Raw genomic sequence first — 16,406 nt, 5'->3', positions numbered from 1 at the left:
TTCTGGGGTTTTATCTTGTTCCTTCATCTGGTACATAGTCCTCTGCCTTTTCATTTTGTCTATCTTTCTATGAATGTGGTTTTCATTCCACAGGCTGCAGGATTGTAGTTCTTCTTACTTCTGCTGTCTGCCCTCTGGTGGATGAGGCTATCTAAGAGGCTTGTGCAAGTTTCCTGATGGGAGGGACTGGTGGTGGGTAGAGCTGGGTGTTGCTCCGGTGGGCAGAGCTCAGTAAAACTTTAATCTGTTTGTCTGCTGATGGGTGGGGCTGAGTTCCCTCCCTGTTGGTTGTTTGGCCTGAGGCGACCCAGCACTGGAGCCTATGTGCTCTTTGGTGGGGCTAATGGTGGACTCTGGGAGGGCTCACGCCAAGGAGTACTTCCCAGAGCTTCTGCTGCCAGTGTCCTTGTCCCCACGGTGAGCCACAGCCAACCCCCGCCTCTGCGGGAGACCCTCCAACACTAGCAGGTAGGTCTGGCTCAGTCTCTAGTGGGGTCACTGCTACTTCCTCATGGGTCCTGATGTGCACACTACTTTGTGTGTGCCCTCCAAGAGTGGAGTTTCTGTTTCCCCCAGTCCTGTTGAAGTCCTGCAGTTAAATCCCGCTAGCCTTCCATGTCTGATTCTCTGGGAATTCCTCCTCCTGTTGCCAGATCCCCCAGATTGGGAAGCCTGACGTGGGGCTCAGAACCTTCACGCCAGTGGGTGGACTTCTGTGGTATAAGTGTTTTCCAGTTTGTGAGTCACCCACCCAGTGGTTATGGGATTTGATTTGATTGTGATTGTGCCCCTCCTACCGTCTCATTAGGTCTTCTCCTTTGTCTTTGGATGTGGGGTATCTTTTTTGTTGAGTTCCAGTGTCTTCCTGTCAATTACTGTTCAGCAGTTGTGGTTCTGGTGCTCTCACAAAAGGGAGTGAGCGCACGTCCTTCTACTCCGCCATCTTGAACCAATCCATGGTTAAACATTATAAAGCACAATCCAGGAAACTGATTCTGATCAAACCAGGTTTCGTTTGGATACTTAAAAACTTCACCAGTGATAGAAAGTGTAGAGGCACATACGCAGTAGAACATCTCCAGGACATGGACACTTTGCTCTCTGGAAAGTACAGCCTCAAAAGCAAAAATGCTTTGGGAACACTGTGTTCTATTATGTAGTGTCTTAATTTTGGTGACTTAAGTTTCAGCCCTTCTGTCTTGCTTTTGTTTCCACTATACCTTTACCTTCAGAAAACCAAGAAATCAGCTGTTAAACCAACCAGCTGATTAGCCTCAACTTGTCGCAAATTGATTACATTTTGAGCTTTATTAGTGATAATAGCTGTACTTTGCTATATGTGCCAGGAATACTGCTAAATTTTTTCCCTGAGCCAGCAATTACAGACCAGATGCCCAGTGTTCCAATGTGGCTCAGGATTTGGTCCAAACAGTGTAAGCCCACAGTGTTTGGAATAAAATGAATTACTTGGAGATATGATATAAAATTCTTGATTTCCATTTTTTGTTGGAAACAGTTGGGACCCCGAGCAACCCCCTTAACTCGTTTATTTTCCTGCCAGGCTCTTGCTGTCTTGTTTCTTTTTTGAACCCCTGCTATTATTTCCTTTAATTCTCTGAGGTGTTATAAGCCCACTTCAGCTAGAGAGGGAGTGGCTGCGACAAGGACCTACCATTAGTAAGAAGTCCTGTTAGACTTGAGAGCCCTCATAATTCCTCACGGTGGCCACTCGGCTTCCATTCTGACATGACTGCTGTCATTCATGTCACAGCCTTTCGTCAGGGTCTTCCTATCTTCCTCAGAAGGGATATGTGTGGGTCCTTTGTTTCTTTGGTTTTGATTAAATTATTTTTTGAGGAGGAGGCAGAATATGGTTGGTTTGAAAGGAGCCATGGTTTTGAGAATAACATAGTTTAAGAATGAGAATATTAGTCATGAGATCCCGGTAGACTGTCAGATGCTGAAAATACTTGGAAACACTCGGCCACGTGACAACTCCATGTGGATAATGATGATTGGGGGTTTGTGTTTGTTTTCCTAACATAAGTCACTCTTTCAGTAGCTTTACAGGAAATTATACCCATCACTCCTTCAATTGCTTTTCCTTTTAAAATAAACCAAAATAAATAATTTTTTTTATTATTGTTGAAGTGTATAGCAAAGGAGAGAAACACTTGTTTATTTGAGTAGCTCAGGTAATAGGCATGAAAGGAATTACCAGTCATGGACTGGCTGTTCTAGCCCCAACTCTGCTCCCACAGCAAGGAACACAGTAAGCAATGTCATCCTTGTAAACAGTGGAAAATGAGGTGTATGTCTCAGCTGGATTCCAGATCATTCCTGGTTGTCTAGTTGCTAATGGTGTCAGAGTACCCAGGTCTCTCCAAGTGGATTCTCTCCGAATGTTGTTCCCTCAGGAGAGGGTGTCTTTACTCTGACACAAAGACAGTTTGAGTGTATCATGGCTGTAGACTAACAGCTGACGTTCAGGAGTAAACAGAAAGCTGATATGTACTCAGGAAAGGGTTTGTTGATATGGCATCTGTTCCTTGTTGCTGAGAATCATATATCAGAGAAGAGCTTTCAGGTTTTGCCCTGTCTTTGGAAAACGTTTTCTTTGGTTTTTATTTATTTAGTTTTTGGCTGTGTTGGGTCTTCATTGCTGTGCGCGGGCTTTCTCTAGTTGTGGCGAGCGGTGGTGCGCGGGCTTCTCTTGTTGTGGACCATGGGCTCTAGGCACGCTAGATTCAGTAGTTGTGGCTCACGGCCTCAGTAGTTGTGCCTGGTGGGCTCTAGAGCTCAGGCTCAGTAGTTGTGGTGCATGGGCTTAGTTGCTCCGCGCATGTGGAATCTTCCCGGACCAGGGCTCGAACCCACGTCCCCTGTATTGGCAGGCGGATTCTTAACCACTGCGCCACCAGGGAAGCCTGGAAAACGTTTTCAAAATGAGCAATTATATGTTGAGGCTGCTCACTTTCTCTCCCCAGGGAACTCACTGAGTGATTAAAAGTGATCTTGACAAGTTGGTTCTAAGCTAGGTTTACATCTTAAAATGAAGACAGGTTTCATTTATTTTAATTAAGTAAAAAATAAGGTGTATTTTTTACATGGCAGGGGTTCTGGTTCACCAAACTCCCATCTATCTTAATATTGGGATATGGAGGCCAAACATCAGATGAGGGTGGACTGCTCAGACTGTACTCGAAGTCCTCAGTTCTGGATCGAGTAGTGAAGACTTCTGTCACTTACCCTTTGTGACAGAGGGAGAAGGATGCCCATTTTTCTCTCACCTTTCCTAAAACCAGCATTCTTAGGAAAGTGGTTGTCAGGAAGAGGCAGGCTTTCCCTGAGGGATGGGAGGGACCTGCGTAGTGCAGAGAGGGAGGTTAGCATTTGCTGTAACACATCTTTTGGGGAAGTCTCTGTCAGTGTGGAGTTCCTTTTTTCAAACCTATAAATGGAAGGAGAATGAAGACAGGTTTTGCTCCACTGCCCTCTGGGCCACAGGAATGCACATGTGCCTCTGTTTTAGTGCCGGCCTTCTCCCTTTCTTTCCCTTCCTCCCCTTCTTTCTCTCTTTCTCCACCTCGGGATAATGATTAATTAGTGAATTCCATCTCTGTGATCTGAAAGAAAAGGAGTATGTAGTGACTAATCTACACTCATGTAGTAGTTTAGTCATGAGGAGATTCTGGCTCCATAAATATTAAATCCTTAAAAAAGGAATTTCCATGCATGGTTACCCAGTTACTTTGGGCCTGTGATGCTTTCTTTTATCTTCCTGTTCTCCTTACTTACAGACTCGCCATCAGGCTGTGAGGATGGGACAGGGCTGAAGAACTGTTTTTTCTTTCTGTTAAGGGCCAGTGACCCCCTGGGGGATGGGGTGCAGGGAAATCCAAAATCAGTTTGGAAAATTAGATGGAAGAAATAATAGCGCTTTTAGGTAAAGAGCCAACATAGAAAACATTATTCTCATATAAGCTTTTTAAATTAAAGAGAGTAAAGGTCTAATTCAGGTGCAGTGAGTAGTGACAAACATGTTTATTGTAGGTGTTACATCTAAGTATGAAGCAGAGAGAGAAAAGAAATATGCAGACAGATGGCAATAATTAGTAAAGCCATAACTAGGGAGAGAAAGAAAAGATAAAAAGTAAGAAACTGTTTTGAAGGCAGTTGTAACGATAGACACAGGAGCTCACAATATGCTTAGATATGCATGTGCTGTCGTATTCACACCTGCTTCTCTCCCAGCCCTTAAAGACAGTTTCCATTTTAAGAACCCAAATTCAGGAACTTCTCGATTAAGCGTTGTTTGGCTGTGGTTTCATCATCCGGTTAGTACTGTGCATGAAAACTGCCATACCTATATTTGGGAAGCTATAACAGACTGCCGAAGACTTGAGAAGTTGTGATTAAAGTTATTTATCAGTATAGCGCTCTAAAAGTATTAACTCAATTATAATTTTGTCCCCAGTTCATAAGTTGTTGAAATATCTGCCTGATGTTCTAAAAAGCACTAGAATTTAAAAATTCTTCTCATCTCGTTAACTTTTTTCTTTCACAAACTAAAATTTTTTAAATTGCAGTAAAATGTATTGACCCCTTAATTTTATAACAAGCTACTCAAGAGACTAGAAAATGGTTTTAAACGCATGAGAGTATATTTCTTTTAGGAATAAAGTGGCTTTTGTCTATAGGATTATGTATGATTAAGGTTTTTTTTTAAAATGATTCCTTGGGAAAGTGTTGAATGTTATATGTTAATTTGTAGCATGAAGGGATTCTTGAGGCTTTTAAAAGTGTTTCAGCTAAGGAAGCTCAAGACTATGGCATTTGGGACTTCCCTGGTGGCACAGTGGTTAAGAATCCGCCTGCCAGTGCAGGGGACAGAAGTTGGAGCCCTGGTCCGGGAAGATCCCACATGCTGTGGAGCAACTAAGCCCGTGCGCTACAACTACTGAGCCTGTGCTCTAGAGCCCCCGAACCACAACTACTGAGCCCATGTGCCACCACTACTGAAGCCCGCGTGCCTAGAGGCCGTGCTCCACAACAAGAGAAGCCACCGCAATGAGAAGTCCCCGCACCGCAACAAAGAGTAGCCCCCGCTCACTGCAACTAGAGAAAGCCTGCGCACAGCAACGAAGACCCAGCGCAGCCAAATAAATAAATAAGTAAATTTATTGAAAAAGACTATGGCTTTTGTTTTTTAATAACAGTGATCACAAAAATGGATGATACTCTTGGCATTTGACCCATGGGTAGTGTGAAACTAAGCCAAGGACTAGAAGTTCTCTGCTCATGGTCGGGTGGTCCAGGGCCATGGGGTTGATTGCAGCTGTGTTGGGGTGGTCTGCCCAAGAACAAAGGGATTTCCTCATGCTCATTTACTGGATGAAGGTGATGCTAACATGAGCCATTTAGATCTCCTGAGTGACTGTGGTGGTGCTAGTAAAGCACTTGTAATATTACACATGCCTAAAGAAGTGCTCTACGTTCCACTACTAGTAACTTTTTTTTATTGCTCTGAAACCAATAAGTGGCCCAGTTACATTATACATGCTTTTGATCACTTTGGTATGTGATCAATTAAAAGTTTTCCTCTTTAATGTCATCTTACTAGCCAGATAGTGGGATTTAAATCTGATACATTGCCTCTCTCTGTTTTTGTTTTTGCCAGCTAGTATCTTTTTATAATTAAAAACTTAAAATTTACTGTTACACAGACACATGTGGAGGAAGAAGTTAAAATCCTATGCCTCTGCCTATTAAAGGAAACCACTTTTAATAGTTTAGCGTGTGTGCTTCCAAGCATTTTCCATCGTGGAAAACTTTCCATGAAGGCATATGTATCCCTAATTCATTCCTTTTAAGGGTTGCATTATATTGTAAAATATGAGCATATCATAATTTAACTCTTTGGCTATTGATATGCACTTGGGCTATTTCCAGTTTTTTGCCCTTACAATCAACACAGCAGTGAAATTCTTGGTATATATACTTTTATGCAACGTGGAGGTATTTTATGCTGGCTAGATCCCTAGGAGTGGAATTGCTGAGTGAAGGTAGTGTATTTAAAATAACTCTTATATTTTGTGTCTTATTTTAGAGAAATCTTCTCCATCCCAGGATTCAACACAGCGTCTCCCTTGTTTCCTTTAAATGCTTTTTTAGTTGAAAAAAATATTTAGCGTTTTAATCACTTTGGAGTTATTTATATATGAAGTGTGAAATAAGACTCTAATCTTTTTTGCCACATGAATATCAGATTGTCCCAACACCACTTATTGAGTCGTCTGTTTTCCTCACAGATTTCAAATTCTTTCTCATTATGTTCTTAATTCTCATATATAGATATGTATCTATATATAGGTGTTTTTGTACTTTCTACCATTCTGTTGATTTGTTTATTCCTACACTGATATCATACTGTTTTGATATCTGGTAGGGAAAATCCTTCCTTAATTCTTCTTTTTCAAAAATTTCTTAACCTTAAGCATTTATTTACTTTTCCAGAAGAACTTTATAATCTGTTAAGCAATATTTTAGTGCCTGTTTAAATGGTTTTTCATACCTTTGGTTTTATTTTTATATATGATTTATTCATTCAGTAATATGCATTTTTTCTTCTTCTTCTTCCATTTCAGAGTCCTGTGTGTGGAAACTCACACGAGTCAGTTCAGTCTAGAAGGGTAGTCATTTCTCATAACATGGACAAGGCTCTGAAAGAAGGTAAGGATTAAGTTAGGATATATAATTACCATGGGAAGCAATTCATTATGTTCTAAAAGGAAAATAATCATTCCTAGCAAATTTATCCTTGTCTACATGTTGCATTTGAATTTTTTCTTCATGAATTTTTACTTGAAGACTTAATAAATGCATCCATATTTTAGTTAAATGGATGGGATCTAAACATTGATTAAGTAGGAATTTGCAGGTCACATGAAACTACCCAGCTAAGTGGAGCTAGTTCCAGGATAGGAAGCAAGGATCTGCTCTCTGTTACCTAAAGTAGGTATCAGGAAACTTTGTTTCTTTTAGATATAAACTAGAGAAGGTGCGTTGGGGCTGAGTACACTCAGGCTCGCTCATGGACAAACCAGTTAACGAAATTTAGGGATATCAGTCAACCTTATAAAAGAATGAAGGACATTCACGTGAAACTTGTATTAAGGATGATTGGAAAGGGGATTGTGGCGGGTACAATATTATCTGTCTAGAAATGGGGACAAGTAAGTGTAATTACAAATATTAAAGTTTAAAAGAGAATAATATATTTTGATCAAATTAAAGTTTAAAAAGATATTTTAAAAATTAAATTTCTAAAAACTGATAATTTCAGTTATATGTACAGAAAAAAATGTCTGAGGTTTTTCAGATGAAAATACATGGTGTTAAATATGAAGTTAGGAGAGAACTGGCAGCTATACCAGACACCCTTAAAAGGTTTTCTCCTGAAGTTACATTTCCTAGAAAACTGACAGACGATAGACTTTTTTGTTTGTTTGTTTTGTTTTTGCGGTATGCGGGCCTCTCACTGTTGTGGCCTCTCCCGTTGCGGAGCACAGGCTCCGGATGCGCAGGCCCAGCGGCCATGGCTCACGGGCCCAGCCGCTCCGCGGCATGTGGGATCTTCCCAGACCGGGGCACAAACCCGTGTCCCCTGCATCGGCAGGCGGACTCTCAACCACTGCACCACCAGGGAAGCCCAGAAGATAGACTTTTAAAAATCTTTTTGACTTGCTATTAAATCTTACTAGATTCATAGCCTAATTTTCACTAGGCTCCCCTGAATTATCTCACTAATGTGGGCCAGAGAATTTAATTCAGTAATTATCGCGTACCTGCTGTTTGTTTGCTCAGTAGACCTGGACTACTCTAAGTAGACAGACTACTTAGACTGTCCAAGGATTAGATGCTGACACAGCGGAAGCAGAGCTAGTACCTCAAAGAGCATGACTTCCCCCTCCCCATAGGCTCAACTTATCTTGTTCATGGCCCACTCTTCCTTCCTTCCTTCCTTCCTTCCTTCCTTCCTTCCTTCCTTCCTTCCTTCCTTCCTTCCTTCCCTCCTTCCCTCCTTCCCTCCTTCCCTCCTTCCCTCCTTCCCTCCTTCCCTCCCTCCCTCCCTCCCCCCCTCCCCCCCCCCTCCCCTCTCTCTTTCTTTCTTGCTGTGTTGGGTCTTCGTAGCTGCACGCGGGCTTTCTGTAGTTGCGGCGAGCAGGGGCTACTCTTCGTTGTGGTGTGTGGGCTTCTCATTGCAGTGCCTTCTCTCGTTGTGGAGCACAGGCTCTAGGCGCACGGGCTCAGTAGTTGTAGCACATGGGCTCAGTAGTTGTGGCTCATGGGCTGTAGAGCGCAGGCTCAGTGATTGTGTTGCACGGGCTTAGTTGCTCCGCGCATGTGTGATCTTTCCGGACCAGGGCTCGAACCCGTGTCCCCTGCATTGGCAGGTGGATTCTTAACCACTGCGCCACCAGGGAAGTCCCTCATTCATGACTCTTTACCTAGTGGTAGGAAATATCTGTCCATTTTTGTTGAATGAATGAATAGATCAACCAGTGACATAACCTAATAACCTCAAAATCTTCCCAGAAGATGACTTTCGTTATGCACACAGAGAGTAATTATTAATTGCATTTTTGAAAACTTTGTACACCGTAAAGGACCATCTATATGATCAGTGAAATTGTTGTTCTTATCATTATCGTTGGGGCAGTTCCTGGTGGAATGCGGACTGTTTCTTTGTGCCAAGAGACTCAGGTCATGGACATTTACAACCTGCGGGGCTCTACCTCTTGGGCATGGAAGATTGCACCCTGAGTTATCCTGGGGAGAAGGCAGAGATGGAAAATGGCTCTCTCGGAGCTTCTCTCTCATACTGTTTACTTAGGTTGAGTCATTCCTTGTTCTGAACATTTATAGATAGAGACTTAACCTAGCATCACATTTTCTAGACTACATGGTAGCTTTTTAACTGGTCTCTTCACCTCTAATAATTCTCTACTTTGTTACCCTAAATCCTCTTTTCAGGTTAATCTAACTAAAGCTGAAAAGTTCTAATCATGTTATTTCATTCTCTCTAATCTTCAGTGATTCCCTCTTACCTACTTATTTCTTTGAGAGCCGTCCTAGAAATTAGATGTATTTGAGTGATAATAGCATCTGAATTTTTGTTGGCTGTTATGCCTTTAGAAGAAAATCTCTTTGCTTGGCAGTGAGAATAAGTGTTCTTTCACTTCTCACTGTGGTTTGTTACATTTCTTACGCTTATTTCTTAATGAAAACCATAAAATGATTTTATGATCATAAATTTCTGTCTCCTTGAATTGACCTAGAAGGTATATTTAAAAACATTTTGTTCATATGTGTACTTGTGTAGGTGAGTGTATGTAGTTAGGTAATACATACTTAGAATCATGGCTTTGTTTTGTACTTTTTATATTTGTTATATTTTTATGATACTTAGTTTGAAGAGGGGTACTGATGAGCTATTGATGGAAGATATGCCTGTGGCTAACATATATCTCTATTACTGAGTACAGATTTTTGTCAGTATTTATTTTTATCCATTTCTCACCAAAACCTATTATCAGAGGAGTATTTTAGGTGTGTAATAATTAGAGTATGCAGTGTGGTTAACAAATGTAGTGAGACATTATGTAGGTGAATGTGCCCTTCACATAAATCTTTTAGCTGAAAAGATCTTATTTGAGATTAAGTCTCTTATAATTGCTCTTAATTTCCTGCTTTAATTTGAAATTAAATTTTAATGAAAGGAAAAATGCTTCTATTTTTCCAAACGTTTTGGTTTGCAGATTTATTTGCCACTAGCTAAAAATTCTTTGGCATGAAAACTTTGTTTGATACAAGAGTACGAGAGAAAGAATTGCAAATGAACAAATTAGCAGTGTTTTACTGGCAAGGTGTGTGTCATCATGCTCTTGTTGCTTGGCCTCGGGGTTCCCAGAAGGAGGGTAAAAGGCTATAAAATCCTGGAGGTCATGTAATCCAGCCCCACCGTCTCAGGAAGTAATTTTTCCATGTCATCCTTGTCCATTAGATACTCAGCTTGTTTAAAAATTTCTTATGATGGAAGATTCGTCATCTAATATGGCAGCCTCTCGAATAGCTTTAATGTTTTTATTCGGTTCTTCCTTATGTTGAACAGGAAAAACAACTTCCTTGTGATTTCCACCCATTGGTCCTATTTGTACTGTCTAGAGCAATTTAGAATTAAAAAAAAAAAATCAGGGGGTTTGGTACCAAGATAGAATATTTAAAGATTGGGCTATCTGAGAAAATCCAGTACCTATGGCCACCACACCCCCAAAATTCTAGTTAGATGAGAATCTCTCATTTTGAAAGGCTTCAGGGCAGAGTGTGTCTTCCCTTGTTTTGTTTTCTACTCTCTTTAAATTTTAAACAGTGAGGGACTTCCCTGGCGGTCCAGCGGTTAAGACTTTGCCTTCCAGTGCAGGGGGTGTGGGTTTGATACCTGGTCGGAGAGCTAAGATCCCACATGCCAAGAACACCAGAACATAAAGCAGAAGCAATATTGTAACAAATTCAATAAAGACTTAAAAAAAAAAAATGGTCCACATCAAAAAAAAAATGGTCCACATTTTTTTTTTTTTTTTGCGGTATGCGGACCTCTCACTGCTGTGGCCTCTCCCATTGTGGAGCACAGGCTCCGGATGCGCAGGTTCAGCGGCCATGGCTCACGGGCCCAGCCGCTCCGCGGTATGTGGGATCTTCCCGGACCGGGGCACGAACCCGTGTCCCGTGCATCGGCAGGCAGACCCTCAACCACTGCGCCACCAGGGAAGCCCGGTCCACATATTTTAAAGTGACTACTAAATAGCAGGTGGCCAGCTTCCAGTAGAAAAGCCATCTCGGTGTCTATTGCTTTCACCCAAGTTTGACGCGTTGCTCTGTCTCTTCCTGGTAGTGTTTGACTACAGTTACAGAGACTACATCCTGTCCTGGTATGGAAGCCTCAGCAGAGACGAGGGGCAGCTCTACCACCTGCTTTCCGAGGACTTCTGGGAAGTTGTCAGACGGCTGCGCCACAGGCTGAGCCGCGTGGACATGGTCAGAGTTGTCTGCAGTGATGTCGTGAGAGCTTTACTCGCTCACTTCTGTGACCTGAAGGCGGCAGATGCCAGGTAACTGTTATAATGGGAGCAACCTCCCCTTCACCTTTATTCACAGTAGAATATTTTCCTTATTGAGAGGGTCGTTGAAGTCAAGACAAAACTCGGGCACATTCATCCTGTTGCTGGCACTCGGCTGGAAATGTAGACATATTGGGGGGGATAATTATAATGTTCTGATAGAGTAAACTTAAAAAAATTTTTAACAGAAAACCACGTTGTGGACTTGTTTGCTTTTGTAAATAACTGAAACAGTGACATGAATTTTATGGAGCCAGCAGCACTATCATGAATGTATTTAGACAGTATTAAGGGTGCCTAGAAACAGGACATTTAAATATAGCGCTTTACACTTGGAAGAGTCTCAGTGAGTTTTCAGTTTTCAGGAAAGTTTAAATGAAGTTCATTTCTTGTGTGCGTGTGAGTCCTGTGTTAAGAGCTCTGTTGCGTCACAATATCCTGAAAATTGATTTTTAAAAGGAACTCAGTGTTGGAGCATGTGGGCTGTGATTGGAGAAGGTCTTCCAATGTGAAAATTGCTAATATTTAGGCTTTAGTTAGCCTTTTGCTCTGTTACACGGGAAAGGTCTGTGTCTGTGAGTTGACTCTGCCTATGGAAGAAGACTGCAACAAGGCCTTTCTGTGCTCATAACAAATTCTTATTCTCTTAGGTTTGCGGATAGGATTTTAAGTGTTTGTCTTACTCTTGTGTGAGTGACAGCATGGTGACTCATAGCACCTCTAACTGGGACATAAAAAGCAGTCTTACTGCAATAAGTAGCCTTCTGCCTGTTTGCATCTGGACTCAGTTGGAGTAGCAGCGGGCTCCCTACAGCTCCTGTGGCCTCTTCTCATTGACAGTGCTCTGCCTCTGCCGTCGGGGACGAGAGAAAGTATTTGCAAAATACGTAAGGGGATGAGTAAGCAGAGGCATCCTCGTTGGGCAGGTGGGAACTCACATTCTTCTAAGAAGCCCTGTCTTGCGGCTCTGTCAGAAAGTACTCCCTGTCCTGCCTGTGAGGTTGCTCTGGGGCCTGGCTGCCAAGGGCGCTTGGTCGTGCAGCAGCAGCCCTCTGTCCTTGGCTGTGCCGCCTCTTCCCACGAGTTGTCCCCTCTCCCCATGTCCACGCAGCTCAGGTTCACGTGGCCAGAATCCACAGGGCCGCCATATGCCTGTTCTTCTCCAGCTTGCTGCCCCCGGTGTGTTTTGCAAACTTTAAAAATAAAACCAGGAATACATTTTATATTGTGATGCAGTTTCATCAAATAATGCTCAGTACCTGTGAAAACTTTGATATTTTTTGTTCTTTACCATTTAAAAAAAAATGGCATTTGAGACTAAATTTTATTTTGTTCCTTGTGGGTCACAACCCACGGTTTGAAAAAATTACTGTAGAGCTACAGTTTTCAGATTTCGTGGTCTCAGAATCCCTCTACACTCATAAAAGTTATCAAGGACCTGAAAGAGCTTCTGTTTAAGCAGGTTAGAGCCGTGGTGTCCCAGGGCCGGCTTGTGCTGGGTGCGGGAGCGGACGGTGCACGTCTCTCAACTCTGAGGTCAGCGATGATCACCTTGTCGGTTTGTAATTGGCCATGGCGTGGGTATTTACTCCTTGAAATTGGCAAATGCTACAAATCGGACCTTTTTTCCCCCTTGGAGAGCCAGTTGAACATTTACCAGCTCACCACTCATCCTATCGGTCAATATTTACCATATTAGATATTAAACTAAGACATTTTTTTTTCCCCCCGGTACGCAGGCCTCTCACTGCTGTGGCCTCTCCCGTTGCGGAGCACAGGCTCTGGACGCGCAGGTTCAGCGGCCATGGCTCACGGGCCCAGCCGCTCCGCGGCATGTGGGATCTTCCCGGACCCGGGGCACAAACCCGTGTCCCCTGCATCGGCAGGCAGACTCTCAACCACTGCGCCACCAGGGAAGCCTGAGAGTATATTTTTCACTGAGACATTTATTTACCAGCTTCTGAAATTACTGCTTTTGTGGATAATATAAAGATATTGTGATGAGTAAGCATCACAATAATAGAAACAGAGAATTGATTCCATTTTAGAAGCTCCTTTCCTGTGGAATTCCAGTTTTCTCGTGCCAAGGGTACATTTAGGCTATGCCTAGAAGCTTCTAGTTGATGATTCTTATTAAAGGAAAAAAAATCTACCATTGTTCTCTGACATTATGGATATTTGAAAAAGTGCCAGTAGGTCACTGGTGTTTTGCATATAGATGATCGTGCCCTGGAGGTGAATGCTGGGGATCTAATATCTGACTGTGCATCACCTTCTACAGATCACACAGTGAGAGTAGCAGAAACCTAGGGTCAATGGTTATCTCGGTACTTGCCTGCCCCAGGTAAACAGTGCCCTCGCCCTGGAAATCACCCTTGGTGTACAGGTTTCCACTGGCTGCAAAATGACTGTGGCAGCCAGGAAGCACCCAACTGAGTTGGCCACTATCAGGCAAGAGAATAATAAATTGCATTAATAAAAGCATCGCATCCTCTGGTTGACTGTTAGGCAGTTGTGTGAGGCAGTTTTCCGGTCAGCCTGTATTCATTTCCCAGCTGACGTTCTGTTGGCTGCTTTAAGCCAATCCAGATCACACTTAATTTTTGCCTCTGCTTCCTCTTCCTTTGCCCCATCTGTCTTGTCCAGCATGTTTCAGAAAAACCTAAAGATGATTGTTTTTATGCTGTTACATCAATGGCATCTTTAATTTCACAGCCTCCTTTTTACAATCTGTGTATTTTGTTTACTGGTCAAGCACAGGCATGTTGTTTAAGGCACAAAATAATGCTTGTTTTCACATATATTTCTTCTGTATCTCTGAAATTTTTTTCCTTTTCACTTTAACAATCTCTGATTATGGTGTAGCGTTAAAGAGTCTGGACTTGAGAGTCAGACAGAACAGGACCTGAGAGTTATTTCTACCATTTGTTACCTCTGTGACTTTGGACCGTTCACGTGATCATTCAGATCCTTAATACTCTCATCTATAAAACGGTGATGATGATACCTGCTTCTAGATGTAGGTGGGAAGATTAAATAATACTGCACGTATGAAGTGTATGGAAGGGTAATGTCCTTTTGCTCACTCACGGCATGAGAACCCAGAGGTAAGTACTAGTAGTTGGAGTAAACAAGTGGCAGATCCACACTGACAGGAGGACGCTGCCGGGAGCTGGTGACCCTGGTTTAATGCTTTGTTAGATTTTTTATTTTTTTTTGGAGAAATGAAGCTATAGATCACATTTAGGGAGAGAGCTAGGAGACTTAAAAATAATCTAGTTAAAGAGCTGCTCACCCCTTTCTAGATTGTTGCTGTGACTTGGGAGTCGTGTATGAGGGTTGATGCTACTTAAGGTTGGAAATCCCGAAAGGCCATGCATTTGCATTTTTCCAGATTAGTCTGTGGTTGAGAAAATTACTGACTGTTGATATAGTGAAAGAGTGGACCTAGTTATTAAAACTGTTGCGTTGCCCATTTGAAATTTTTTTTTACCTAATGGTACATAACCAAGCTGTTTCTAGAAACGTCTTTCCTTCCCTTTCCCTCTCTTCATGTATTTATTTTTTTCAGACATGAAGAACAGCCGAGGCCCTTTGTGTTGCATGCATTCTTGAGGAACTCAGATGATGAAGTAAGATTTCTACAAACGTGTTCTCGGGTTCTGGTGTTTTGTCTCCTTCCCTCAAAGGATGTCCAGTCTCTCAGCTTACGCATAATGCTTGCAGAAATTCTCACAGCAAAAGGTAGACTTTCATAACTAATTGATATTACTAATGCGATACTTGTGCAAGCTAATGTGCTACATACGAATGTGATAACACTTTATACAACACCTATGCAGACCTTGTATACTGTGGGACATACGGGAATTAAAGTATTTTCAAAAGGTCAGGTTTAAATGTCACTCAGAGAAGGCATCACTTGGCCCTACGTGATAAACAGATGTTTCATATAACATATTACCAAATACATAGTCCACTCTGCTGTTTATAATAGGTAACCAGTCCTTATGCCCACCACAGTGTAGCATCCACCTGGGATAGATTTTGAGTCACCCAGGCCAGTTACGTGCTTTATGAAAGACTGTCTATACTCAAACTGCAGTATGCGTTTGCTTAAAATACCTTTGCTTCAGGATTCATTGGCAATGCCTATATGTGACTTAGAATAAATAGAAGAGGGACTGTACCACAAAATAATGTGGTTGTTAGAAAAAAAGTGTATCCAGGGAAATGCTTAGCTAGGATAAGGAAAAATGGAAGAAGATATCATCTGAGAGAAACTTTTCCTATCTCAGAATCTCAAACAAATAACGTTGTGTTTGATGTGCCGTGATTTAATATCTCATTTATTATCTCTGGGTTAGCCAGCTGTACCCATTAGCTGGTATAGCTAACCACAGAGAAAAGGGGAACTTTCTAACCTAAAGTTAGTGGGATGAATCTGTCATAGTGTCATTGACTTTTTTAACAGCTTCCTCCCTGAGGTCTGTTTCACCAGTTGGGAGAATGTTAACTTTCATCTTTTGGCAGACAAAACATATTGAGCCTTATAAAAGAAATCAAAGGGAAAAAAATGAATGTACTTAATTTTGATAGCTTTGTTAACAACTTGGGTTGTTAACAGATGGCTTTCTTTCATTATTCTTTTACATGTGACTCATTTGTTAAAACGACCACTTGGTTGTAGCCATAACTAGTAGCAAACCCAGAGGGATGGGTAGCTGTGTGTGGGGGTGTGTGTGTGGGTGTGTGTGTGTGTCTGTGGCCCATTTGGGTAGTTTTAAAATGTTTCCCAGATGTAGTTTCAATTATATAACATGAAAGCGGTTCCTTTAAAGGAGAATACCCTTTTTAAGTGGTGCTCTCTTCTCTGTCCCACAGTCTTAAAGCCAGTAGTGGAGTTACTTAGTAATCCAGATTACATTAACCAGATGTTGCTTGCCCAGTTGGAGCACAGAGAACAGGTGAATGAACATCACAAGAGAGCCTACACCTATGCTCCCTCCTATGAAGAGTTCATCAAGCTTATTAACAGCAACTCTGATGTTGAGTTCTTGAAGCAACTAAGGTATTTGGTCTTTAATTATAGCGTGACAGTGCTACTGACTATCCTTCTCTACCTAGTTAGGTAAAAAAAAAACACAAAAAACTGTGGTTGTCAGGGAAGAAGAAATAAAGGAAGTCCATAAAACGTACTAATCAGTAACAACAAAATGTATCCAG

The 16,406-nt window shown here is 41.9% G+C and overlaps 1 protein-coding gene across 12 annotated transcripts in view; it reads left to right on the top strand.

The window, feature by feature from the left end:
* Nucleotides 1–16,406, top strand: part of SNX25 (sorting nexin 25) — a 110,413-nt gene that overhangs the window by 19,810 nt on the left and 74,197 nt on the right. For all 12 annotated transcript variants that reach the window (XR_004478030.2, XR_004478029.2, XR_004478031.2 and 9 more), the window contains exons 2-5: nucleotides 6,648–6,732; nucleotides 10,955–11,171; nucleotides 14,752–14,924; nucleotides 16,065–16,251. Coding sequence is in view for 8 of the 12 variants with exons in the window: in XM_033409261.2 (XP_033265152.1) it covers nucleotides 6,648–6,732; nucleotides 10,955–11,171; nucleotides 14,752–14,924; nucleotides 16,065–16,251 (662 nt within the window). In the remaining 4 variants the exon portion in view is untranslated. The remainder of the gene's footprint in view (nucleotides 1–6,647; nucleotides 6,733–10,954; nucleotides 11,172–14,751; nucleotides 14,925–16,064; nucleotides 16,252–16,406) is intronic.

This window comes from Orcinus orca, chromosome 21, assembly GCF_937001465.1.
Source record: "Orcinus orca chromosome 21, mOrcOrc1.1, whole genome shotgun sequence".
Taxonomy (NCBI): Eukaryota; Metazoa; Chordata; class Mammalia; order Artiodactyla; family Delphinidae; genus Orcinus; species Orcinus orca.
This window is presented reverse-complemented; position numbering and strand designations above follow the sequence as displayed.